A 26,447-nucleotide genomic window follows, 5' to 3' on the forward strand; every position below is an offset into this window, starting at 1 on the left:
TAAAGGCAGCAAATTTAATTAAATCACCTTCGTTTGAATGAAAGACATCAAAATTTAATGAAATTACTTCTGTGTAAGACTCTGAACTGGCCTCACTAATTCCTTTGATTTAGCTCAGATCCCTTCCTGAACCTCTAACACACTAGCTAGCCAAAATGAGTTCAGCTGAAATCTCAGGAGAGACAGATAGGAAATTTCCCTTCAGGGGTGTCAGGCTTCAGAATTCCAGCTCACATATTTCCTACAAAAGCTGAAATGGAACCAGATTGCTTAAAGTTTGAGTGGACCAATAAACCCAATCACTTACAGATCCAGTAAGTCTCCAATGGGAAGAGTGATCCAGTTCTCCCAGTTGCAGAAAGTGTACTGTAAAGGGCATAGGCAGGGAAATGGCCTTGTAGGACAGGATGAAGAGACGCTACTAAAGCAATCATCAGGTAAGAGGGGCTTGAGACCAGGCCAAGAATGTGGGGGGGGGGAAGTGTCAGTCAAGCCCCTCCCTCTTCCAAAGGGCAATTATTTTATTTATTTTTATTTTATTTTAATTCCATTTATATCCCGCCCTTCTCCAAAGACTCAGGGCGGCTTACAAGCTTAGCAGTAGCCTTCATTCTATGTATATGCCTGCTTGTTAGGGCTTTCACACACACACCCAAGCGGCATTATTACAAAGTCAGCTTATTGCCCCCAACAATCTGGGTCCTCAATTACATTGAGAAAAGATGTTGAGACATTGGGAAAAGTGCAGAGAAGAGCAACTAAGATGATTAAAGGTCTGGAGCCTAAAACACATGAAGAACGGTTGCAGGATTTGGGAATGGTGAGTCCAGAGAAAAGAAAGGCCAGGGGGGACAAGATGGCAGCATTCCAGTTTTGAGAGGCTGCCACAAGGAGGAGGAGGGGGGTCAGTTTATTTTCCAAAACCGCAGAAGGCAAGACAAGAAACAATGGATGGAAAATAATCAAGGAGAGAAGCAACCTGGAATTGAGGAGAAGCTTCCTGACAGTGAGGACAATTAACCAGTGGAACACCTTGAGATGTTATGGGTGCTTCTTCACTCAGTGTTTTTAAGAAGAGACTGGACAGCCACTTGTCTGAAATGATATAGGGGCTCCTGCTTGAGCAGGGGGCTGGACTAGAAGACCTCCAAGGTCCCTTCCACCTTTATTCTGATTCATTGACTGAGACCGGCAAAATTCTGTTTCTATAGCTGTATAGGTTGCAAAGCTTACTGGTACTTGACTTACGACCAATCTGAAAAAGTCTTATAAACCACATTCCAAGTTCCGATCATTGGACCCCCCTCTGTGGTCATGTGACTGGACCTTGAGCACATGGCAACATGGCTGCATTTACAGCCACTGGCAGCATTCCGTGGTCATGTGACTGCCCTTTTACCAAAACCAGCACTTCCAGTTTTCAGCAAAACCACATCACAGTGAACAATGGGTTTGCGTAACGACCACTGTGTACATTTTACAACAGCCACAAGATATAGTGATACTTTGGTACTGATCTTTAATTGCTTCCAGGAGGTGCAATGGCTACCAAAACAGATGCTTTCCAAACGTTTTTTTTCCCTATAAGGAAAAAAGCCAACATTGACAAGTTCTGGCTTGTGTGTTGCGTACCAACAAACGATGAGTATCGGGACAATATTTTTTGCATTAAAATGCATTGACTACCAAATTCAATGAGTTTCAAAACAATTGAGGAACAAAGTACCACTGTACAACTGTAATGGGCAGGCTCCATTAAGGTCACATGTATACTAAAAGTAATCCTGATCTATATGGCATCAATTTTTTAATTTAGTCTACCTTGTTTTTATTCATTCATTCATTCATTCATTAAATGTCTGTGCTTGCCCATCTCCCCTACATGTTGACTCTGGGTTGAGACAAAGAGAACTGCATTACAGCTGTCTCTCACTCACCCTTTCAATAGGGACATTGTAATCAATGTCCTTAATGTGTATTTATAGCAGGGGTCTGCAACCTTGACAACTTTAAGACTTGTGGACTTCAGCTCTCCGAATTCCTCAGCCAGCAGGAGCTGAAGTTCACAAGTCTTAATCTTGTCAAGGTTGCAGACCCCTGATTTATAGCATTTTCATACCATTTTTTTAAAGAAAATTGTTTACCAGCATCAGTGTGAAAAGTCTATCAAGCCATTTAGGGGGATATAATTAAATCAGACACCACTCCCGATCACATTCAGAAGTTAACCATTATAGCTAGTAACATGTTGTACATGTAAAGTGTTCCACGCTTCTTTTATGCCCAAAGTGCCATAAATCTCTATAAAAAGGAAGAAATAAGAGCTGTAGCCATCAATCAGTCCATTAAAAGCCTTGGAGAATAAAAATGCCTTGGAATGTTGACTGAGTAATAAAAACATTGGTCCTTTGATTTATTTTAAAACCTTTCTTTTAGGTCTGTCTATTTTTAAATGGCCTCAGTGACTGAAGGTAAAAGGAGGGGGAAAAATCGTAAATGAAGGAATCTAGAGAAACACCCTTGATCACCTTTGTACTTTACAAAAAGCAGCAATAAACAAAGGGGGATTTGTCTCTAATAAAACCCGAGAAAACATTTTCCTAGGGAATGCTTTATTGGGAAACTGAGGCCTTAGATCTGCACAGGGCATTTTTAAGACTCCCGAAGATCCATTGAATTACCATCAATTTAATTCTACCAATTTATTTTTTTTCGTCCACTTCAACAAGGGCAAGCAGAGAATTCCAAAATACTGACGACAATTTAGGATTTATATGTAGACTACTTGTTTTCCTGCCTTGAATGAAACCGTATGAACCTGTCTGAAAATATCCAACATTGAAGTGAATTTTGGATGTTTTTAACGTCCCTTCGTGTTGTGTGTGGCCTGTGCAAATGTCTTCATTAGGACTTCCAGTTCTGGGCTAAAAAAATCTGGATGAAGGGTAGATGGCAGCAGTGAAAGGCCTGTCTAATGGTTTGCTGCCATCTAGTGCTCATCTGGAATTTTGCAGCTCATTTATGCTCACCTGCCTTTTACACTCTTTTGAAATACCTTGCTTAGCCATCAAAGTATGACAGGTTTGTTTCGCATAAAGATGCTTTTAAAATGAGCAAAACCAGGAAAGGAAACCTGTTTTTTCCATTTTACCTTGCAGAGGGAGTGGAAATAGCAGGGCTCTGATATGCGTGTTTACAGACTCATGCACACATGCACAAAGGCAGGGAAAGAATCTGCTGCAGCCTAATGGTAAAAGAGGGCTCACAATATGTAGTCAGGGGCCTGTAGAGTGAAGCTGGGGTTTGGTGTAGTTGTTTAAGGTGCTGGCCTATAAACCAGGGGGTGGTGAGTTCTAGTCTGCCTTTCACATCAAAACCAGCTGAGTAACTTTGGGCCAATCATCAGGATACTGTGAGTAACTAGTCCTGCCTTAGGCATGAAGCCAGCTTTTGGCTAGTCCCTGTCTCTCAACCCGAACCATCTCACAGGGTTGTTGTGGGGAAGAGAGGAGGAGGAGGAGGGAACTGGATTGAACTTTATTTGACCAAGTGTGATTTGACAATACAAGGAATTTGTCTCCAGTACAGAAGCACTCAGTGTACATGCAAAGCAACAAAATCATCACCATTATCATCCCAATAAAAGGGAGTAAAGAAGATAATGAGGGACGCGGTGGCTCAGTGGGTTAGGACACTGAGCTTGTCGATCAGATGGTTGGCAGTTTGGCGGGTCGAATCCCAAGTGCCGCGTAACAGAGTGAGCGCCTGTTACTCGTCCCAGCTTCTGCCAACCTAGCAGTTCGAAAGCACGTAAAAATGCAAGTAGAAAAATAGGGACCACTCCGGTGGGAAGGTAACAGCGTTCCGTGCGCCTTTGGCGTCTAGTCATGCCGGCCACATGACCACGGAGACGTCCTCGGACAAGCACTGGCTCTTCGGCTTTGAAACGGAGATGAGCACCGGCCCCTAGAGTCGGAAACGACTAGCACGCATGTGCAGGGGAACCTTTACCTTTTAAAGAAGATAATAAGGATAAATAATATTATTACACACTGCAGGGGCTAAATATGCATAGTCATTAGGCAGCACTGTAAGAATTGTGTTCAGCGGATCGATGACACGGGGAAAACGAGCATTAGGAATGTTTGCTGCCTTGAATTAGGAAGGAAGGAAGGAGAGGGTAGAAAGGAAAGGAGAGAGAAAGAAAAGAGAGAAAGGAGGAGAAACTTCAGTGTAAACTTTAACCCAACGGTGCTCTTTTCTCAAGCTGCCTTTGTGCAGGTGTCCTGAATTCTAACTCCCATGCAAGCAGCGCGAAAACCTTTGGCTGCGCGCCCTGGACGCCATCCAAAGTCCGCAAACCAGCCCCGTTCGTCCCGCCGCCTTAGCTCCCTCGGCTGCCGAACTTCCTCCTTACGGTGCCTCCGGGCTCCTCCCTCGCTAGGCCGCCAGCCAATGGCCGGGAAGAGGCCGAGGGGAGGAAGCGAAACCGCGCTGCCCTTTTTGTTTGCTTCCAGCCTCGGGAGATCGTCTGAAAGCTGCCTTTTCGGGCCGCCTCGGAACTTCCGCGGGAGACGAAGCTTCCAGGATGGGAGTCAGCCAGTCCCTCGGCTTGCCCCACGGGAGGGGCGCCTATCCGGTCGGTTGCACCGACGTGATGGTGGGCCAGACCCCCAAGGTAGGTGCGCAAGGGCGCCGCTGGGCGGGATCGGGCTCTGGTCTCAACAAGAACGTGGGAAGGAGGGCTAATTCTACGAAGGTCTACATCAGGGGTCTTCAGACTGGGCCTTTTGATGACTTGTGGATTTCAACTCCCAAGGGCCAAGTTTGAAGACCCCTGGTCTACATTATCACCGGGCTGGAAAGTCGCTCCTTCGATTTGCACACCAGGCAAAAAGTTAGTTTGGGCTTAAACACTGCGTGAATCAGGCTCCTGGGGGGGTCTATCTTAGCTTACGGTGTGGGTTTATCCATAAGCCATGGTTAACTCATAGCTAAACACAAGGTGTAAACCAGGGGTCTTCAAACCTGGCCCTTTTATGACTTGTGGACTTCAACTCCCAGAATTCCTCACCCAGGTGCCTGGCTGAGGAATTCTGGAAGTTGAAGTCCACAAGTCATAAAAGGGCCAAGTTTGAAGACCCCTGGTGTAAACTGACATAGACAAGAGGTCAAGGTATTGCTAGTACTTAAGATTAGATCCACCCAACCGCTCTGCTTCCTATCTTCGTGATGTGTCCTCAGTCCCCTTTTCTTAGTAAGCAGTGTGGAAATTTGGAAGCATCCTTCAGCCATTGTCCTTAACAGATTCAGATCTGGAAGAATTTCTGGTCCTCAAAGTAATGTGTAGACATCACAATTAGTAGACATGACATTGCCTGTTCAAATTTTCCAAGTTAAAAACCAGTCAGTTCTACTGCATTTAGTAAATGCACTTTATCGGACACTGATTTAATTCAGCTAGGTGGCTAAACTAAAACCAAATAGCTAATGTTGATTGTTGAAGCAACCCTTCTTCTCAAGCCATTCCGTCATGACTTCTTTAGGCCTTGGTGTGCTGTGTGAACATAGCGGCAACAATTTATTGTTGAACGCTGTGTTTCCCAAATATGGCAGCTGTCAGATATGTGAACTTTTAACTCCCAAAATTCGCTAGCCAGCATGCTGTCTGGGGAAATCTGGGAGCTGAATTCTACAGGTCTTAAAGTTGCCAAGGTTGAGGTTGCTCACTTTTGTCAACCTGGGTGTAATTTTACACATTTCAGCTGCTACCATTAGTTCTACAAAAATCTCAAACTTTTCTTACGTGATGTCAAATCCACACTTCCTCTCTCACCTTTGGGAACAGTTGTTGGGTGTTAGTGTTCCTGTTCTTCAGAGATGAATGATGATTTGATTTAAATATTGCTGGCCTAAATAAAGGGACATGTCTGTTCAGGCATCTCTTCCTTCGCAGGACAGATTGAGCCAGTTTCTGTACTTAGGTGTGACTATTTACTTAGCTATTCTGCTGTATATTTGTGGCATTGAAGAGCTGGAAGTGATCTCAGAGGTCTTTAGAACAAACTCTCAGGACAAATGCTATTAGAACAGTATTTCTCAATCTCATTATAAGGTGTGGACGTCAGTTCCCAGAATTCCCTAGATGAGATTGAAAAGCACTGTACTAGAGCAGGGGGTGGGGTCTCTTCAAACTTGCTGGCTGAGGAATTCTGGGAGTTGAAGTCCAAAAGTCATAAAAGGGCCAAGTTTGAAGACACCCCCCCCTGCATTATGTTATGGATCAGAACTCTTCCACAGTAAAATTGCATTGGCTGTCCTAAAGTCTGAATGCCAAAAGTGCTCACATGTTGGGTGTTTTACTCAGTTTGGTCTTTTGTCTTTGGTGGCTAATGCCCAAAATAAATTAAATTAGTGATCCTCGAGGTCAGAAAGGGAGATTTTGTTTCAGCTCAGTAATAGGCTTTGGGTGATCGCTATGAGTGAATAATAATTACAAACAAAGGGAAGGAAACAAATGCAATTTATGTTGTAAATATTTTTTTTTAATTCCATTTATATCCCGCCCTTCTCCGAAGACTCAGGGCGGCTTACAAGCTTAGCAGTAGCCTTCATTCTATGTATATGCCTGCTTATTAGGGCTTTCGCCCCCCCAAGCGGCATTATTACAAAGTCAGCTTAATTGCCCCCAACAATCTGGGTCCTCATTTTACCTACCTCGGAAGGATGGAAGGCTGAGTCTACCTTGAGCCTGGTGGGATGCGAACCTGCACTAATTGCAGGCAGCTGGAGTTACTTAAGGAGGCATTAGCCCACTGCTCCACCAAGGCTCTTTTATATTCTACGACCAAAACAGAAAGCAAGATAAAATAAAGAGAGTCAAGGATAACTCTTGAATTGCATCCTTTGGGTTTATTTTTCTTTCTTTTTTTTTAAATAGAGGAAGTCCTTGCCTTACAATCATTTGTTTAGCAACCATATGAAGTTACAAGGGCACTGAAAAAAGTGACAGGATTGATCCTCCTTGCACCATCCCCACAGTCACGTGATCAAAATTTGTGCTTGACAACTGGCATGCATTTACGACCTGTGATCTCTGTTTGCTACCTTGCCAACCAGCTTCCAATAAGCAAAGTCAATACAGGAAGCGGGACTCACTTTAGCAACTGCAGTGATTCACTTAACAACTGAGGCCAAAAAATCATAACTTTTAAGTGCAACTTAATGGTGCCAATCATGGTTGTAAGCCGGAGGCTATGTGGGCTTCATCCTGATCCCACTACTTCCCTTATAGTTCAAACTTCAACCCCTGCATTAATTAGCACTTACAAGCAATATTGATTTATTTCAGTTTGCAAATCCCCCAGTTTAAACGATATTGTACTTTTTGGAAATTGCATTCTTTTTTTTTTTTTTACTATTTTTAATTTTTGCTTGTCGGTACATTCTAACCCTGAAATGACTCAGTGTTTCCCTTTTATTTCTTCTGCTTTTTAGTGATTGCACAATTGTACAAGATAATATTTCTAACACTAGTAACTTTAGATTTTTAAAATCTTTGTGTGTATATGTGCATCATTTGCTTGTCCTGATTTTTGTCTGTCTATAAGAAATTGGGGATGAGCAAAGTAGCTAAAATTGTACTGTAGAGATTGCCTTGCAAAACAAAGGTCCAACATCTGTTGGCATCTCCTTCCTTTCTTTCTTTCTTTCTTTCTTTCTTTCTTTCTTTCTTTCTTTCTTTCTTTCTTTCTTTCCTTTCTTTCTTTCTTTCTTTCTTTCTTTCTTTCTTTCTTTCTTCCTTCCTTTCTTTCCTTGCTTGCTTGCTTGCTTGCTTCCTTGCTTCCTTGCTTCCTTGCTTCCACACTTGCCCATTGGCTTTCTTAGAAAATAAAAATAGCGGGGAAGCACCAAACATCTACAGAAAGAAAGATAAGAATATGTATGAGTGAGGAGTTGTTTCCCTTTTTGGAAAAGATGTTTTATATTATGGTTCATCATGACAGCCCTTTGATCAATAAGGTTGTACTAGGAATGGAGAAACCCAAGTGCCAATCCCTGCTCAGCCACAGAAACGCCCTGTGGCTTTGGACTAGAAATGGGAAGTTCCAAGTTCTAATTCCCAATCAGCCTGAGAAGCTTCCTTGGGATCTTTGAGCCAATCCCTTCCTCTTAATCTAGATCAGGGGTAGGCAACCTCGCCTCTTTTACGACTCATGGACTTCAACTCCCAAAATTCCTGAGTCAGCCATGCTGACTCAGGAATTCTGGGAGTTGAAGTCCATGAGTCGTAAAAGAGCTGAGGTTGCCTACCCCTGATCTAGATGTTACCCATGAAATATGTTGTGCCTCTGCAAGCTGAAGAATTCCAGGAATTGCAGTCAGCGCTGTACTGAGGAAGCCAAATATGAATGATATCATGGAGAGAATTTGAGTCACTTCAGTTAATGAAAAATCCGTTGGCATATAAATGAGGAAATCTAGGAAGTTGGAAAAGCTTCTTTATGCTTTCCAGAAGGAACCATCTGGGGGAGGGGGGGGGAAGGTGTGTCAGTCCACTCCTTGTGTAAAGCCTGGCCAACAGAATGGAAAGAATGAAAAGATATATAACCATCCAATGAATGAGACTGACACTTATCTGCTGGAAAACTGGAATTTCCTCAAATGAAGTATCCTAGAAACCTTGAGCTGGCTAAACTTTAGACCTGAGCCCAGATTCTTCTCTTTTAATTATTACTTCAAGGGTCTGTAATCTACCCCATGGCTGCCTATTCTAAAGGTAAAGGTTTCCCCTGTCCAGTCATGTCCAACTCTAGGGGGCAGCAGTGTCCAAAGATTGCTCCATAGTCATGTGGCCAGCATGACTGTATGCCTATTTTACTTCTACATTTATCGTGTGTTGTTGTCTGCAATGAAAACACTGCATCTGGCAATACTGCCAGGGCTCATCTGCAAAAATATTGGAGTTGCAGTGGGGTAGGGGTAAGGAATTCACAGAAAAGAGGCCTTAAAAGGGGAATTCAGAGGCATAAGGGAGGTGAGGGGGTAAGCATATTCTGAGAGGTAATTCTAAGGGACCGAAGGGGAGATGGGCTGATGTCTTTCCGAAGATGGACTACAGAGCAGGCTCAGCTGGAAGGTGGAGTTAAACGTGTCATCAGTTTGGAATCACTGTGTTGCCACAAGATACCCAAATCCAGCCCTCTCCCCGTGACTGTTAATTAACTAGATTCTTATATATAGGTAGCAATAATAAACTCTTCTGCAATTTGGTAATCAACAGTGGGGGTCTATGCTAACTTCACCCTTCTTTTCCACAGGGCCTCTTCTTCCGCCTCTTCTATCCCTGTGTCCCTCATTGTGAGGCTGAGGAGCCATCCTGGATTCCCCGTTATGAATATTACTCCGGACTAGCTGACTACATGTGCTTAAATAGGAAGTGGTTTGCTCCACTTCTCAGTGTCACATTTGGTAAGATAACTGCTGCTCGTGAGTTACTCAGTGAAAGGTCTGTGGTCCCCACAGCTGTTCTTATGCCTAATAATGTTTTCAACAATGGTAGCTTTAAGATTGAGGGAAAGATTGAGGGCAATAGAAGAAGGGGACGACAGAGAATGAGGTGGCTGGATGGAGTCACTGAAGCAGTAGGCGTGAGCTTAAATGGACTCCAGAAGATGGTAGAGGACGGGAAGGCCTGGAGGAGCATTGTCCATAGGGTCGCGATGGGTCGGACACGACTTCTCAACTAACAACAACAACAGCTTTAAGATCTGTGGACTTCAACTCCCAGAATTCCCCAGCTAGCATGTTGAAGTCCACAGGTCTTAAAGCCACCATGGGTTGAGGAACACTGGTCTAACCAATCCTGAGATTGGGACACTTCTTCGAGCAACACAAATACATTCTGTGATCCACTGCCCTGTAATGTAGAACCTGCAGCAGATTGCAAAAGATCAGATCAGATTATAATAAATCACGTTTATATCTTTTCATTGCTAATATATGATTATTGTAATGTTTCCCCCAAATAACAATTCATCCATTTAAAGCATATTTTTAGAAATCATCAGGCAATCAAAGGCAGATTTTTGATGATTTTTTTAAAAAAAATGCTTTAAATACAGGTAGTGCTCGAGTTACGACCACAACTGGGCCCAAAATTTCTGTTGCTAAGTAAAACATTTGTTAAATGAGTTTGCCCCATTTTACGACCTTCCTCGCCACAATTGTTAAGTGAATCATTGCAGTTGTTAATAACACAGATATTAAGTAAATCCAGCTTCCCCACTGACTTTGCTTGTCAGAAAGTCACAAAAGGGGATCACATCACCCCGGGGCACAGCAACCGTCATAAATATGAGTCAGTTGCCAAGCGTCCGAATTTTCAACACCTGACCCTGGGGATGCTGCAACGGTCATAAGTGTGAAAAACGGTCATAAGTCCCTTTTTTCCAGTGCTGTTGTAGCTTTTAACGGTCACTACATGAACTGCTGTAAGTCGAGGACCATGTCTGATTACCTTAATTCTGCACCACGTTTACTATTTAAATCTAGAGAGCATCTGTATATGTATATACCTCTTGTTTCTCTTCTGAACACGTGTGCCAAAGTAGTTCACGTATCTCTAATGCAGTATATTTGGTAACCGATAGGAAAATATTTCTGGTTTCCAGTTTTAAGTTCTACAACTCTTTTGTCTTTTCACTGTAGGGTTCAATTTGTTCATACTGAGCTACAGTCTTTTTTTTTTCTAATTTTTCTAATTTTCCAGGCCTGGTTCAAACTGAAAGAACAATGTCTTCCTAAAATCAAGCACGTTTATCATCTTGAGAGGGAAGTGGGTTTGAAATTTCTCAGTAACTGCCTGGGTTATAAAGTCATACTTTTACAACCCATGAGAGTGAATAATATCTTTGGTAACTTTTTGCCGAGAGAGATGGGTAGTGAAGAAATAGCATATACAGGTAGTCCTCACCACAGTTCATTGAGTGACCATTCAAAGTTACAACGGCACTGAAAAAAGTGACCTATGACCATTTTTCACACTTTTGACCGTTGCAACATCACCAGGGTCATGTGATCTACATTTGGATGTTTGACAAGTGGTTCATATTTATGACAGTTGCGGTGCCCCAGGGTCATGTGATCACCTTTGTTGACCTTTTGACAAGCAAAGTCAATGGGGGAAGCCAGATTCACTTAACAACCGTGTTACTAATTTAGCAACTGAAGTGATTCACTTAACAAATGTGGCAAGAAAAGTCATAAAATGGGGGTAAAGCTTACTTAACAAGTTTCTCACTTAACAATGTAAATTTGGGGCTCAGTTGTAGTCATAAGTCAAGGACTACCTATGTATATCAATAAATATGCTCTTTATTTTCACAGGATCATGTAAGATCCCTGTAAGCTGGGATGCGCCTTTCCGACCCAGTTCCCACAAGTATCCAGTGATCATATTCTCCCATGGACTAGGAGCCTTTCGGTGAGTTTGTACTAGTGGGTGGAAAACCAACCCGTTCAGAAACGCCAGGAATGGCGTTTAGCTGCTAAAAACAGTTGGAAATTGGAAATATGAGAAAATGTGGATTATGTGAGGAAGATTTATAACTGATTAGGAAATACTTTGATTGTTATACAATTAATGTGGGAAATACTATTTTTAATAATATGATTGTTATTTCCTAGGACCTAGTATATGATTGTATTCTGATAAGATTATTGTGAATGTAATGATTTTTATACTCTAATACTTGTATATCTAGAGAACACACTGTTCAATACAGAAATGGAATTTGAGATGATGATGATGACCATCTAAAATTTATGCCTTTTGCAATCAGCTTTGTAGTTAAAAAGTGGTAATGTCTTTGAGTATCTCTTACTCTCTTAGGTATCTGCTTTAAGACCACAATTTCTTTATTTTTGTATTGTAATGGCTCATATTTCACTTTTCTTTGTCTCTTGTTGTTTGCTGTATGGACCTCACATGTACTTCTCTTGTTGTTGTTGTTGTTAGCTGCAAAGTCGTGTCCGACTCATCGCGACCCTATGGACTACATTCCTCCAGGCCTTCCTATCCTCTACCATCTTCTGGAGTCCATTTAAGCTCACGCCTACTGCTTCAGTGACTCCATCCAACCACCTCATTCTCTGTCATCCCCTTCTTCTATTGCCCTCAACCTTTCCCAGCATTAGGCTCTTCTCCAGTGAGTCCTTCCTTCTCATTAGGTGGCCAAAATATTTGAGTTTCAACTTCAGGATCTGGCCTTCTAAAGAGCAGTCAGGGTTGATCTCCTCTAGGACTGACCGGTTTGATCGCCTTGCAGTCCAAGGGACTCACAGGAGTCTTCTCCAGCACCACAGTTCAAAAGCCTCAATTCTTTGGCACTCAGCCTTTCTTATGGTCCAACTTTCACTGCCATACATTGCAACTGGGAAGACCATAGCCTTGACTATACACACTTTTGTTGGCAGGGTGATGTCTCTGCTTTTTAGTGTGCTGTCTAGATTTGCCATGGATTTCCTCCCTAGGAGCAAGTGTCTTTAATTTCTTGGCTGCAGTCCCCGTCTGCGGTGAAATTGGAGCCCAGGAAAATAAAATCTGTCACTACCTCCATTTCTTCCCCATCTATTTGCCAGGAATTGAGAGGGCCGGATGCCATGATCTTGGTTTTCTTAATGTTAAGTTTCAAGCCAACTTTTGCACTCTCCTTCTTCACCCGCAACAAGAGGCTCTTTAGTTCTTCTTCACTTTCTGCCATTAGAGTGGTATCATCTGCATGTACTTCTCTAGGTAGCTTATTTTTCCTTGCATAGCTTGCATTCATTCAGAATATCTCCATTTGCATCACTGCTTTGTCTGCTTTCAAAGCTTCTGCCAGAAGCTCAATGATCACAACTGCTATGTTTTCTTCTCTGTCTTCAGGGATATTTTGAAATCTCAAGTAGTGTTCCACCTTCTCTATTTCCAAGATCGCGACCGTGCCTTCTAAAATTTGATTTGCTTGTTCTAATTTTCATTTTCTTGCAATAGTATTTCCACTTTTTTATCAATATCATCTGATTTATTTTCCATTTTCTGAATTCTTTGTTCATTTTTACCAATCATTTCATTGTAAAGTTCAAATTGTGCCTTTATATCCAGAATTTCTTCGCTTAATTTCTCAAAATTGCCTTTTGTCTCTTCATGGTTTCTTTGCATTGACTCTTGAAACAATTTTAGTGTAGTCTGTATTTCATTTTGGGCACTGCTTATTTTCTCACGCTGCAACATTGTTTCAATAGATCCCTGTTTCAACAGGATGTAGAAGAAGTCTTCATAAGTCTGGTAATGTTTGATGTACTCATTTTTCAGCCAACAGTCTTAGAGTAAAATCCAAAATGTAAAAAGGAGCCAACTACTTTAGGCCAAATCCACTCCTCCAGTCGAGTCTCAGATGTAAAGCATTCACTGTCTCCAAATAGTTCCTGTTTAGTTATATCCAGAGTCAACAAATATAGTTATGAGAAATCTTTTCCATTGTAGACTCATGCCAAAGCACTTTGTTTACACCAGGTGTTGTTCAAGGTCAAATATTTCCAAATTCTTTTAGTATTTAATAATACTGTAATTTCTTCTTTTGCCACTAGATGGCCTCGTACACTCATTTATCAATGTCTAGATTTTAGAAAATTTTTACAAAGTTTTTCTTTTAAAATTCTTTATAGGTTATTTACCCTAGAGATTATATCTAGAAAATTTTCACCTCTGTAGATTAAATGGTTAGTCCTTCTTTGAATCAATCTGAGTTCAATTTTTAAAAGTTTTTTTTTATATTCCTTAAATATCTTCCCCTTTGTAGTTGCTCGCCGCCTTTAGATCTCAATCCTTCTGGGGTCTTTACTTTTTAGCTCTTCCCCAGCAGGGGCTCAACATCTTTTAATCCAAAAGGAAAAGGAAAGAGCACTGGCTCACCCAGCTTCAGCACGCTGTTGACAATCAGCTGTTTGGCGGAGCGCCGTGGCTCCTCGCTTTCGTTCCGGCTGGTGACAACTTGGGCTGCCTTGGCTCACCTGGCAGCCTTTCCTCTGTCCTTTCAGAGGATTTCTTCAGTCCGCTTCGATCGACCACCGTCTGATCCGAGCTCCTGAAGTGTTCCTCCTTCTTCATTGCCCCTCCAGGGCAACTTTCCGACCCTTTAAGGGTTGCTGGGCAAAGTGAAATCAGCCTGGAAAGCCGTAGCCCCGGCTTCTTCCACCTGTCTCATCGGTTGCCAAAATCGGAAGTCTCGGCCACCGAAACTGGAAGATATTTGGACAGAGCAGAGCCACCCAAGCTGCTAGCAGCCAATTTGAGTGAGGAGGAGAAGAGCGTTTCCTCAGGAACCGCCCGAAGCTCTGCAGCTGGAAGAGCTTCAGCCGAGGCTGCTTTACACCTTCTTCTCTAGCCTTGAAGCCGCTTAGCACCGTCGGCTGCAGAAAGCCATTCCAGCTTTCGGCTGGTTTCAGCATGGGTCGCTTCAGCTGGCAGGAACCGACCAATGCAAATCAGAAAAGGTGCACAGACCAAACTGCCGACTGGGAAAGAGGCGCCGGCCGGGTTGTGCTCCAGAAGTTTTAATAAATACCTCCGGCTTGAAGGAAAGGTCAGCTCTTTATAGCCGCCACGTGCGCCCCATGGAGTGCCTTTTATGCACGAGGCGCCTGCCTCATTCACGTCCTGGAGCGCGAGGAAGGCGGGCAGAAGCGGTGGCAGAGGCGCCTTCCCACTCAATAAGGTTGATGCAAGGTAAAGGCGCTCTGGGCTCAATTCCGGCCACCCCCTTTCCACTCAGACCACATCATCATCATCATCATCATTATTATTATTTATTCCATATGAACTGCAGTTCAGATGTTTCCAGCAAAGAACATCAAAGAAGCTTCTTCAGCTCTGACTTTCTTGTTTTTCTTTGAAGATGTTTCGCTTCTCATCGCCACCATGCAGTCAGACCTGAAGAAGCTTCTTGGATGAGAAGTCAAAAGTCTTCAAAGAAAAACAAGAAAGTCCTAGTTGCCTCCTGAAAAAAAGCACCTTTGGGACATATATCTTAAAGCTGCCAAGTTTGAGAAGGACAGTGCTGGAGGATACCTAATCAGGAAACATCTGCAAGAAAAATCTGGAACCCTGGAGCTGAATGAACAATAACCCTCTTAAACTCCACGTGGTACTTCAATTCTACCATCACAGTTACTATCTTGATTTTTGTTACCGGATGCTGCAGACACGACTACCCCATTGTTGTTGTTTTTTCTTCATCTTTGCTGATGTGTTTGTTTCAGCCAAATGATTTTTAAAAAGTAACATTCCTCAGTTTTAATTATCTGCTTTCTCCTTCAATTTTCAGAACCGTGTACTCAGCCATCTGCATTGAGATGGCTTCTCGAGGCTTTTTGGTGATGGCACTTGAACACAGGTGAGATTAAATCCGTTTAGAGAAGACATGTTAAGATTAGATTCATGCTTTTTTTTAAAAAAATGCCTTTGATGCATCTACCCCTATCCTAAAATTCTGCTTCTTGATAGTAATGGCCATCATTTTCAAGAAATCGTTCTTGTAGTTTCATAATAGGAAGGATGTATGTTCGCCGCCTTGAGCGACTTTTACAGTAATAAAGGCAGAATAAAAATCAAATGAAATCAATAAATGAGGAAGAGGGGAGTTGGGAGCAATCAGTATTGAAGCTCAACTCATTTATTTTCAGTAACTTAATTAATTACCCTATCTATGGGTACCAGGCCTGGATGCAAGTTCCAGAAATCCTTTCTTGAATTGTTCTTTGATTTCAGAATTACAGTGTCATGAAGCTAAGATTAGATCATCCCTCCTTTTCCAGGAAAGTATTGTCACATAGAGCCGGAGGAAAACCGAATAGAGATTTTAATCACACATTGAAAATGTTTTGACTTCAGGCAGGAGTTTTGAAAAAGTAGAGGAACTGAAGGAATTCCTTTTCTTCTTTGCTTTCCCATCTGTTTTTGGCCCACACTGATGCTCAAGCTATCTGCTCTTTACAGAGACCGATCAGCTTCCGCTACGTATTTTTGCAAACCGGATCCGGAAGCACCAGATCTATCTGAGGCTCAGACGAACGAAGAATGGCTCACTTACCGCAGGGTACCCAGAGATCAGAAGGAATTTCACTTTCGGAACCCGCAGGTATTTCATCTTGATTATCTCAGCCAGATAAGCTCCTTAAGGTGGCCTTGAATATCACAAAGGTCAGTAAATCTGATCTCTCTCTGCAACCTGCTGAAATGTTGGGCTTAGCCCTGTGTGTGAGAGAGACCGTTGAGGAGCAAAAGGGTAATGCAACCAAAAAAGCTAATAACACAAACCTGGGTTGTATAAACAGAGGCATAGAATCAGGATCATGCAAAGCACTAGTACCGCTTTACAAAGCCCTAGTAAGGCCACACCTGGAATACTGCAGCCAATTTTGGTCACCATATCACCAAAAAGATGTTGGGAAAAATTCAGACAAGAGCAACTAAGATGGTCAAAGGCCTGGAGATTAAAACATACACAAAGAACAGCTGCAGGACTTGGGTTGGGTTAGTTTAAAGAAAAGAAGAAATAGGGGAGACATGATAGCAGTGTTCCAGTATCTGAGGGGCTGCCACAAGGCAGAGGGGGTCAGGTTTTTCACCAAAGCACCAGAGGGAAGGACGAGAAACAATGGCTGGAAACTGATCAAGGAGAGAAGCAACCTGGAATTAAGGAGAAACTTCCTGACAGTGAGGACAATCAATCAGTGGAACAGCTTTACCCCCAGAAATTGTGGGCGCTCCATCACTGGAGATTTTTAAGCAAAGACTAGACAATCACCTGTCTGAGATGGTGTGGGTTCTCCTGCTTGAGCCAGGGGCTGGACTAGATAGAAGACCTCCAAGGTCCCTTCCAGCTGTATTCTATTCATCTATTCAATTCTACATTTTTTTTTCATTGCAGCTCCACCAAAGAGCAAACGAGTGCAAACGGGGACTCAAGCTGATCCAAAGTATCAACAGTGGCAAGGCCGTTGCAAACCTCCTTCACACTGATTTTGACCTCTCTGCACTGAAGGTAAATATGCTGCCCTCCACAGGCTTTGCCCCTTTAGAACATGGGCACAGTATTGAGATGAATGTAGAAAAGAGGTGGGACTCGTGTCATCAGGGTGCAATGCTATTTTTGTCAAATGGGCCGGTTGGACCTCCCACCCACCCACCCATCCCCGTCAACCCAGCAGAGGTCTTTCTTAGGGGAAAGAATTTTGGAAACCGTCTATCAAGATTGTATGAATGAATTGGAGACTCTCTGTCATCCAGGTCATGGTTGTCCCAAAGGTGCTTTTTCAAGAGGCAACTGGACTTTTCTTGTTTTTCTTTGAAGATGTTTCGCTTCTCATCCAAGAAGCTCCTTCAACTCTGACTGGATGATGGGGAATGGAAGGATTTATATTCCTTGCAGACAGCTGATCATTTCCATTATTTTAGAGAGTCGTTGAGGCCATTTGGAGGTTTATCTGTGTCCTCAAGATCACCTGAATAATGCAAATGGGTGTGGAGCCTTCTGGGAACTGCCGAAAGGACTGTGTTGTAGACAGGAGATGGATGATATCATATCCCTCCCCCTCTGTTGAGAGAAGGCTGTTCAGTTTTGACGTAGATGGCCCTCTTTCAAACCAGTGGTCCTCTCTGTCCAAAATATGGACTTTGCTGTCTTGAAAAGAGTGGCCTTTATCTTTTATTGCAGAGGTCCCCAACCTTTTGGGCACCAGAGACCGGTTCCGTGGACAGAGGTTTTTCCACGGACTGAAGGCTGCATGGTTTTGTGTGCTGCCTGCATCTCGCAGATGGGGCTTTGCTTGTTTGTGCGGCCCATTTGCTGGCATGCTGTTGCCCGGTACTGGTCCACGGACCAGGAGTTGGGGACTCCTGTTCTATCGTATCAATGCTTTTTCTGTCTTGTATCTGAAATGTGTTTTCCTGAGTATTTGAGACACCTTGCTTTTGGCAAAGAAGGATTTAAGTTTTTTTTTAGGGGCTTACCTCCCGTTTCCCCAACAGTCCCCCAGTTTATAAATCCAAACCAGAGGTTGCAACTGCCTCATTCCCAAAGGAATCCCTGTGATTTCAGTCAGCCACCAGGGGGAGCAGGACCTGATGATCTCATAGAAAGCGACACCATTTTGTGCACATGGAAAGTAGATGAGAACAGAACCAAAATTGATGGTGGCGGTGATGATGATGATGATGATGAAGATGATAGAAGAGAATATCTGTAGCTCAGGGTTGAACTGAGTTTGGTGGTTTGCTTGCAGATGTTACCTTACCCAATGAGGTAAACAATGTTGTTACCTAGTTATGAAACGTCTGCAAGGAAACTACCAAGCTCAGATAGCACTAAGGACTCCACAGTATCGTTATTATTGTTGTTTGCATAGTCAGCCAGATGTTTAGACTAGATTTGGCACTTTTATTCACCTGTTGAAGCCTTCCCAAGGACCTGGGATAGGCAAATATTGCTGTTTGATGGTGTTAAAGGGATCGTCGCAGAATGTAAGCTGGTCCAAGTAAAGCTGCCTTTTGCAATTGACTGATGGAGATTTTATCAATGCCTCGGTAGCTATAATTTCTAAAAGAAAGAGTGAAGATAAAAGAATTTTAGAGACAGGATTTTGAACCTTGGCTTGGAATCTGTATATACCTATGTATGTGTGCATGTAAATGGGCATAAAGACATTGTGCATTACTATAAACCATCAGGAATAATTATTAGGGCAATATTGACAGGTGGAAGATGTGCTTTAGCCTGATGCCTTCCAGAATTCTTGTAGTATAATTCTCTGAATTTTTCCCGTGGGAAGATTAAAATGAGTTGGGAATATAATAGTTCTCTCTAATAACAATAATTATAATGATGATGATGAAGTTGGAAGGGACCTTGGAGGTCATCTAATCCAACCCCCTGCTCAGGCAGGAGACCCTATACCATTTCAGACAAATGGCTGTCCTGTCTCTTCTTAAAAACTTCCAGTGTTGGAGAATTCACAGCTTCTGGAGGCAGGTTGTTCCACTGATTGTTTTCACTGTCAGGAAGTTTCTCCTTAGTTCTCTCTTCCATAAAAATGAGAGATCCTGTTATTGATAGACTGCTAGATCTCCCCTTGTTCTTGTAAATGGATCCCCAGTCTGGGGTTTCCCTAACTACAGTTCCCAACATTTCTCATTGCAGGTAGTATTTTGTTACAACCATTATAGAGGCTGCTCACTACAGCCTTAAGTCGTAACGGTCACAAAACAGGTTTTTTATATTGAGCAGGTACAGTTTTTTTGTAAGACTTTTTTGCGGCAGTCATTAAGCAAACATAGCAGTTGTTAAGTCAGCCAATGATTCACTGTGGGCATGCTATTTGCAGAAAACAGGAAGTAAGTTTAGGTTTTTGACAAAACCACAGTAAAAGAGTCACGTAACTGTGGGATGCTGCAAATACCATAATGCAGCTGTGTTGCTGAGCACTGAATACAGTCACATAACTGGGGGGCGGGGGGGACTATTGGAACGTCCGATCTGGGCTTTAATTCCCCTTTTCAGGCATAGAATTGCTAAGCAACCTATCGTAAGTTGAGAACTACCTGTATTGGACAGCAGGCTGGGCTTCCTGTGAGCTGCAGTTCCCAGTAGCAGAATGGCACGTTTCATCGCCATCCCCGGAGTCTTCCAGCATTGCCCACTTTGGAGATTCTTGAGCCATGGCATTAATCAGCTGGCTTCCTTAAGTGTCTCACTCCATCTCTTGCAGGACAATGTGGATCTGACCAAAGCCGTTGTTATGGGTCACTCTTTTGGAGGCGCGACAGCCGTGCTATCTCTGGTCAAAGAAACCCAATTTAGGTGAGTATCTTCCAAAACTGCTTTAAAGGGATTTCTTCTTCATTTTTTAAAACAAAATTTCAACCTCAAAGAGCTTATTAACAACAAATGACAAACAAAGGCACCGTGGTGGCACAGTGGTTAGAATGCTGTATTGCAGGCTAGCTCACTGCCAGGAGTTCAATCCTGACTGGCTCCAGGTTGACTCAGTGGTGCAGAGAGTGGTGAGCATGGCCGAAAAGACCATTGGCAGTTCCCTTCCCTCCATCCAGGACATAGCACAGAAGTGTTGCTTGAGCAGGGTCCGTAAGATTATCTGGGACGCTAGCCATCCTCTTCACGACCTATTTTCCTTGTTACCTTCTGGGAGGAGGGGGCTTCGTGGTATCCGCAGCAGAATATCCAGATTCAGCCATAGTTTCATTCCATATAGCATTAACCTTGTGAACTCTCAGGCTTCTTCCTTCCGTTATGTATTCAAGATGGACAATAGTTAATATTTATTTGTTATGTATATGTAGGGGTGTGGGTCCATGGTTAGTATGGTTAGGTGTCTGTCATGTATGTGTTCCACTAAATTTCATTTTTGATGTGTGACGTGGCCACAGTAAAAAAATGACAATAAAGGTTATCTTATCTTATCTTATCTTATCTTATCTTATCTTATCTTATCTTATCTTATCTTATCTTATCTTATCTTATCTTATCTTATCCTTCCAAGATCGGTAAAATGAGGACCCAGATTGTTAGGGGCAATATGCTACATTGTAAACTGCTAGGAGAGGGCTGTAAAACATTATGGAGTAGTATATAAGTCTAAGTGCTATTGCTATGTGGGAAGCTAAGGTTTTGGTCTGCTGCTTCACTAGGTGCCGTGCGCTTATTTTCCTCCTGTAGGTGCGCAGTTGCCCTTGACGCATGGATGTTCCCTTTGGAGAACTCTGTTTATCCGAAAGTGACCAAGCCGGTGCTGTTTATCAACACAGAATCATTCCAGACTGCAGAGAGCGTGGCCAAGATGAAAAAAATCAGCACCACCAGCAGTGAAAGCAAGATTATTACAATCCTGTGAGTCTGCACAGTCTCCAACCGTGATCAACACCTTTGCCATAGTAGTGGAGAATGCACAATCAGAGGAGGTGTCATTCACAGATTAGACACACAGTCTCTCCCTGCAGGCTTGCAGTCTAAGAAGATGTAACACAAGGAATTTGGGGGGGGAGGGGGAGGTTAAAAATGAGGTGGGATCTGAAATGAAAAGAGGGAAGGACCATTTAGGGGAATAAAAGGGGGGAATCTGTAAGAAAAAGATGGTAAACAACAAAGAACAGCATGGATTAGCAAAGCAAACAGGGTGGCATCCTTGTAAGATAGCCTCTTTTTTGATAAGTCGTATAAAATTAATTTGGGATTTGGCATAGCACAACATCAGAATCCATTTGTCTCAGGAGGTGAAATGAATGCAAAACTAGCCCCTTAAAACTGAGAGCCTTTGAAAGGGAGATATTACCAGATGGTTTTTGTAGGGGGGAGGGGGAGTTTCCCCTCCCCGTGCTGGTGTTGAAAGATGACACTCTTGTAGAATGGTTTTGATGCTCATTTCAGCCAGGAACGCAAAGGCAGCATCAGGTCTGCTTCTTAAAATAGCACTAGCAAAGCTTTTTTTGGCTGATTTTTGAAGAAGAAGGAAGTGGGGGGGGGGAAATCTTTGTCACCTTGCTAAATAATCCTGTCCAAAAATCCCCAGTAGTGTTCCTTCATCTGAAGACAATGGATGGTTGTGTGAAAACGAGAAAAACACACTGCTTCTCTTTTTCCCCCCTTTAAGCTCTGCTCAATCAGACCAGTGTTTTGTCTAATCTCCCTCGTTCCCAAAGAATTCTCCTCCTAGCATGGCAGAAGGGATGTTTGTTACTGCTGTGGTGTTTTCGTTTCACAAAGCCCCAGAAGTGAACATAAGGCAGTATCCCTCCATTGCTCTCCAAGGCAAACTCTTGGAAGCTACACTAACTTCAAACCTGGAAGTTTCATGCTGAGATTAGAGAAAAGTTGGGCATTTCAGATGGTTAAGTCCTCTTTCAAGCCACAGGACTTCACAATATCTTTTGAAAGTCTAAATTGCCTACTGTGTGTTCTTTAATTGCCTAGACTTTCTCATCAGACGTTGAAATGACCTTTTTAAATTGCTAAATCTGGGAGATGTCCTGTCTTTGGACTAGGGTATCTATTTTGGATCCTGTTCTTCTCAGTGATTCACTTTTAATGTTGATATACTTTTTTTCCCCCCCTAGCGGTACCGTCCACCAGAGTCAGACAGATTTCACTTTCTTTGCCGGGAACCTTGTCAATCGGGTCTACAAGACAAGGGGTACCACTGATCCCTACGAAGGTCTGAATATCACCAACCAGGCTACTCTTGCTTTCCTACAAAAGCATCTCCGTAAGTCAATATCACGAAAGTTGTTTCTTCCTCTAAAAGAGATATCATCCTATAAAGAACAAGACACCCATCAGATAAAAGGTAAAATCAAACTAGGTTAGTGGGTGCGGACTGAGAAGAGTCAATTTCAGAATAACAGTACCTTGGAGGTCTTCTAGTCCAACCCTCTGCACAAAACCTTACACCATTTCAGTTAAATAGCCCTCCAATCTCTTCATAAAAACTTCCCGTGTTGGACCACCTGCAACCTCTGGAGGCAAGTCGTTCCACTGATTAATTGTTCTAACTATCAGGAAATTTCTGCTTAGTTCTAGGTTGCTTCACTCCTGTTGCTTCTTGTCCTGCCTTCAGGTGCTTTGGAGAATAGTTTGACTCCCTCTTCTTTGTGGCAGCCCCTGAGATATTGGAACACTACTATCATGTCACCCCTTGTCCTTCTTTCTATTAAATTAGAAATTAAACATACCCAGTTCCTGCAACCATTCTTCATATGGTTTAGCCTCCAGTCCCCTAATCATCTTTGTCTTCTCTGCACTCTTTCTAAAGTTTCAGCATTTTTTTATATTGTGATGGCCAAAACTGGATGCAGTATTCCAAGTGTGGTCTTATTAAGGCATTATAAAGTGGTACTGACACTTCACACGATCTTGATTCTATCCCTCTGTTAATGCAGCCTAAGACTGCATTGGTTGTTTTTGCAGCTGCAGCACCTTGCTGGCTCATATTTAAGTGATTGTCCACTAAGACTCCAAGATCCCTCTCACAGGTTTTTGTTTTTTTTAATCCCATTTATATCCCGCCCTTCTCCGAAGACTCAGGGCGGCTTACAATCTAAGAAGCACAAATCAATGTGCTTAGCAATAGCCTTCATTCTATGTATATGCCTGCTTATTAGGGCTTTCCCCCCCCCAAGCGGCATTATTACAAAGTCAGCTTATTGCCCCCAACAATCTGGGTCCTCATTTTACCTACCTCGGAAGGATGGAAGGCTGAGTCAACCTTGAGCCTGGTGGGACTCGAACCTGCACTAATTGCAGGCAGCTGGTGTTACTTAAGGAGGCATTAGCCCACTGCTCCACCAAGGCTCTTGAGTTACTACTCTTGAGTGAGGTATCACCATTTCAACAGTTTGCTTTCTCCTAAGTGGGTGTGCTTACTTTGCATGGTACAGTAACTCTTCTATGAAAGTATCACAAGATGCCTTCAAATTCCAAATAGGTCACATAATGAAAAAGGTGCTCTATCTCCTATTGTACTTCACTCGATAATGCGACACTAGTCTTTAGAACTTGGCACCATAGCTGCTTGATGCAATAACTCTTTCATTTTTTTTTTCATCTAGAACTCAAAGAAGATTTTGACCAATGGGATAATCTTTTGGAAGGCATAGGCAACTCGGTGGTTCCAGATAGTCCCTTGGCGAAGTCTACCCTCTAGGCAAGAAATATGCCTATATTGTTTTGGGTCATCTTCTAGATTTGTTTTTTCCCCCTTTGAAGGGATGGATGAAGCATCCTTGATATAAAATTGCTCTCCAGATGTTGGACATTCTGCAGAATTGCTCTTCGTGATGATGATGGACATGTTCCTGAGATCTCCTGCTATGAAGGCTTCACTTCTTTAGGAAGCATCTGGTGCCTAGAAACATTTTGAGTTACCTTATATGTGCCTCTCCTTCTACCAGGACTACAGCAAGACCTTTAAGAAAAGGATGGATCTAATTGTGAGTGAAGACATTGAAATATGTTAGGGTGGGTGGGGGTGTAATCCATCATTCAGGGGAATCTGCTTGCACTTTAAAGTAAAATGTAGCAGGAAAGCCACAAACTCACTACCTAGAATCTGCAGTCTGCTATCCTGGTAGCATCCGTTTCCAACTTGCATTACGAGAACTAGAAAAGGAAGACCTACCATGGTTTAAAGCTGTTAATTACAGCTATGAAGCTGAATTGAAAGATCCTTCCTTTTCAACTACCTTGTCAGGGTAGGCAAGAAGGAATGTACTCACCCAATGATAATTGTGGCAGAAAAATCTGTAAAGAATGTACACGAAGCAAGAGCTTAATCATATGGAGGTCTGAGTATCAAAACTTTAATCTTCTGTTAAATGCAAGCTTTCTGATAGACCAGATTTGCTATGACAGGCATTTTGTGAATCACAAACCTTTATGATAGTGGTGGGAAGAAAGAGGCCCCTGGTGCTAAGGAACTTTATGCTTGTGCTTTTCAGGGCAAAGTCTGTGGGGTAAATTGTCACAGTTGTTAGAGTTTTGTAGCTAAACTGAAAACATCTTACATCATTTATAATCCTTCTGAGTCTACTGAAAAATGTCTGCTTTGCGGTTCCCCTATCACAGGGGTAGGCAACCTTGGCTCTTTTATGACTCATGGACTTCAACTCTGAGAATTCCTGAGTCAACTATGCTGACTCAGGAATTCTGGGAGTTGAAGTCCATGAGTCATAAAAGAGCCGAGGTTGCCTACCCCTGCCCTATCACTGGAGCACAAACGTAGCGCTTCGTTGCAGTACTTTAAAGCAGCCGTGTCTTTTCCTGAGATCATGCAGCTGCCTTGCACAGCTGCTGAGTGATCCTAGCAAAAGACATTGTTAGTTTAAAAGGTTGAGACCAGAACTGGGATTCTGCCTATCATAGATTTTGAAGACTTTTTATGGAACAGAATCCATAACACTGCAAAGCTTTCCTACATTCATAAAAAAGGGAGGAGGGATTTTGATTTTTTAAAAAAAAAACATAAAGTAAAATGATTACCAGCTCAAAGCATATCAGTGAAGTAGTTTTGTGTGCATGAATTGGTGAGCAAAATAGAGAGAGCAGAGATAACTTTTAAGTTGTTAAATGAATCATACAGTCATTAAGTGAATCCTGCTTCCTCCATTGACTTTGCTTGTCAGAAGTGAGCCAAGAAGATTGCAGATGATCACATGAGCCTGAGACACTGCAGCTTTCATAAATGCTTGCTGGTTGCCAAGCACCCAAACTTTGATCATGTGACGGTCGTAAGTGTGAGGACTGGTCACAAGCCACTTTCTTCAGTGCCATTGTAACTTCAAACAAACACTAAACAAATGATTGTAAATCGAGAACTACCTATACTTGGTAAATCCTCAGCCTCTTTGGTATAATCTACATTTACACCTGCAATTCCACTTTTACACCTTACACATCCCACCTTATTCATATCATGCTCACCCAAGCAGGCTGCTCTTATTTTTTTAAATATAAGATTTGATTGCTGCTACACAGTTAATTCCAAAATATTAAAATGGAAGAAACAAAATTCATGCTCACTCAAACAAGCTGCTGTTATTTTTTTAAATATAAGATTTGAATGCTGCTACACAGTTAATTCCAAAATATTACAATGGAAGAAACAAAATTCAAAATGACTGTCTGCCTAGCGCAGGGGTAGGCAACCTTGGCTCTTTTATGACTCATGGACTTCAACTCCCAGAATTCCTGAGCCAGCATGGGCTAGCCTAGGGCTACTGCTACCTATTCTAAGTTCACCACCTCAGAAGAACTCCTGGAGGTCTTAGGCTGTACCCCAAACTCTTCTTGGGAAGAAAGTTGGAGTTCTAAGCATTAAGGAGAGAGAGACAGCATTTCTTCCAGCAGTGGGAATTCATCAGGATCTGTTTGGGTGCAATCACAGCTGCTGTGACGGCTGCAGTATAGCAGCAATAATTGCTGTGGGGCTCTGTGGGCAATCCTTGGGGACAATAAAGGAGCAGGAAGGCAGAGTCTGCTCTGTTGTCCATGATCAAGGAGCTTATACAACCCTGGCTGGCCCTTGCTGAACAGATTGAGTCTTTCCACAGCCAGTCCAGCCACTGACATACTGTAGAGCAGGGATGCCCAACCTAGGCAACTTTAAGACTTGTGGACTTCAACTCCCAGAATTCCCCAGCCAGCATGGTTAGGTGGAGAATTATGGGAGTTGAAGTTCACAAATCTTAAAAGTTGCCAAGGTTGGACACCCCTACTCTCTAGAGAATGGTCTGATACAGTTCAGAAGAGCAGGCTAGCTTAGGAGGCACAGGCCTTGAAGCGTACATATAATTCCTCAACATGCAGTTCAAAATGCTGGTTATCACTAAAAACCCT

The 26,447-nt window shown here is 42.6% G+C and overlaps 1 protein-coding gene across 1 annotated transcript; it reads left to right on the plus strand.

The window, feature by feature from the left end:
• The first annotated feature begins 4,478 nt into the window (after positions 1–4,478).
• Positions 4,479–24,802, plus strand: PAFAH2 (platelet activating factor acetylhydrolase 2). Its single transcript, XM_081334919.1, has 10 exons — positions 4,479–4,678; positions 9,321–9,471; positions 11,389–11,485; positions 15,369–15,437; positions 16,040–16,181; positions 16,974–17,087; positions 19,810–19,901; positions 20,778–20,948; positions 22,172–22,320; positions 23,663–24,802. The coding sequence occupies exons 1-10, from the start codon at positions 4,589–4,591 to the stop codon at positions 23,755–23,757; spliced, it is 1,170 nt and encodes a 389-aa protein (XP_081191045.1). The 5' UTR covers positions 4,479–4,588; the 3' UTR covers positions 23,758–24,802.
• The last annotated feature ends 1,645 nt before the right edge of the window (positions 24,803–26,447 follow it).

The sequence above is a fragment of the Vipera berus genome (genome assembly GCF_964194415.1).
Source record: "Vipera berus genome assembly, chromosome: 9".
NCBI classification, from domain to species: domain Eukaryota; kingdom Metazoa; phylum Chordata; class Lepidosauria; order Squamata; family Viperidae; genus Vipera; species Vipera berus.

What these genes read in the sequence shown, in the direction of transcription:
- PAFAH2 (XM_081334919.1), top strand. Translation starts at nt 4,589, where the DNA reads ATGGGAGTCAGCCAGTCCCTCGGCTTGCCCCACGGGAGGGGCGCCTAT. An exon ending in GTCAAAGAAACCCAATTTAG is followed by an intron (nt 19,902 to 20,777) that starts GTGAGTATCTTC and finishes TTCCTCCTGTAG; the next exon opens with GTGCGCAGTTGCCCTTGACG. An exon ending in TTTCCTACAAAAGCATCTCC is followed by an intron (nt 22,321 to 23,662) that starts GTAAGTCAATAT and finishes TTTTTCATCTAG; the next exon opens with AACTCAAAGAAGATTTTGAC.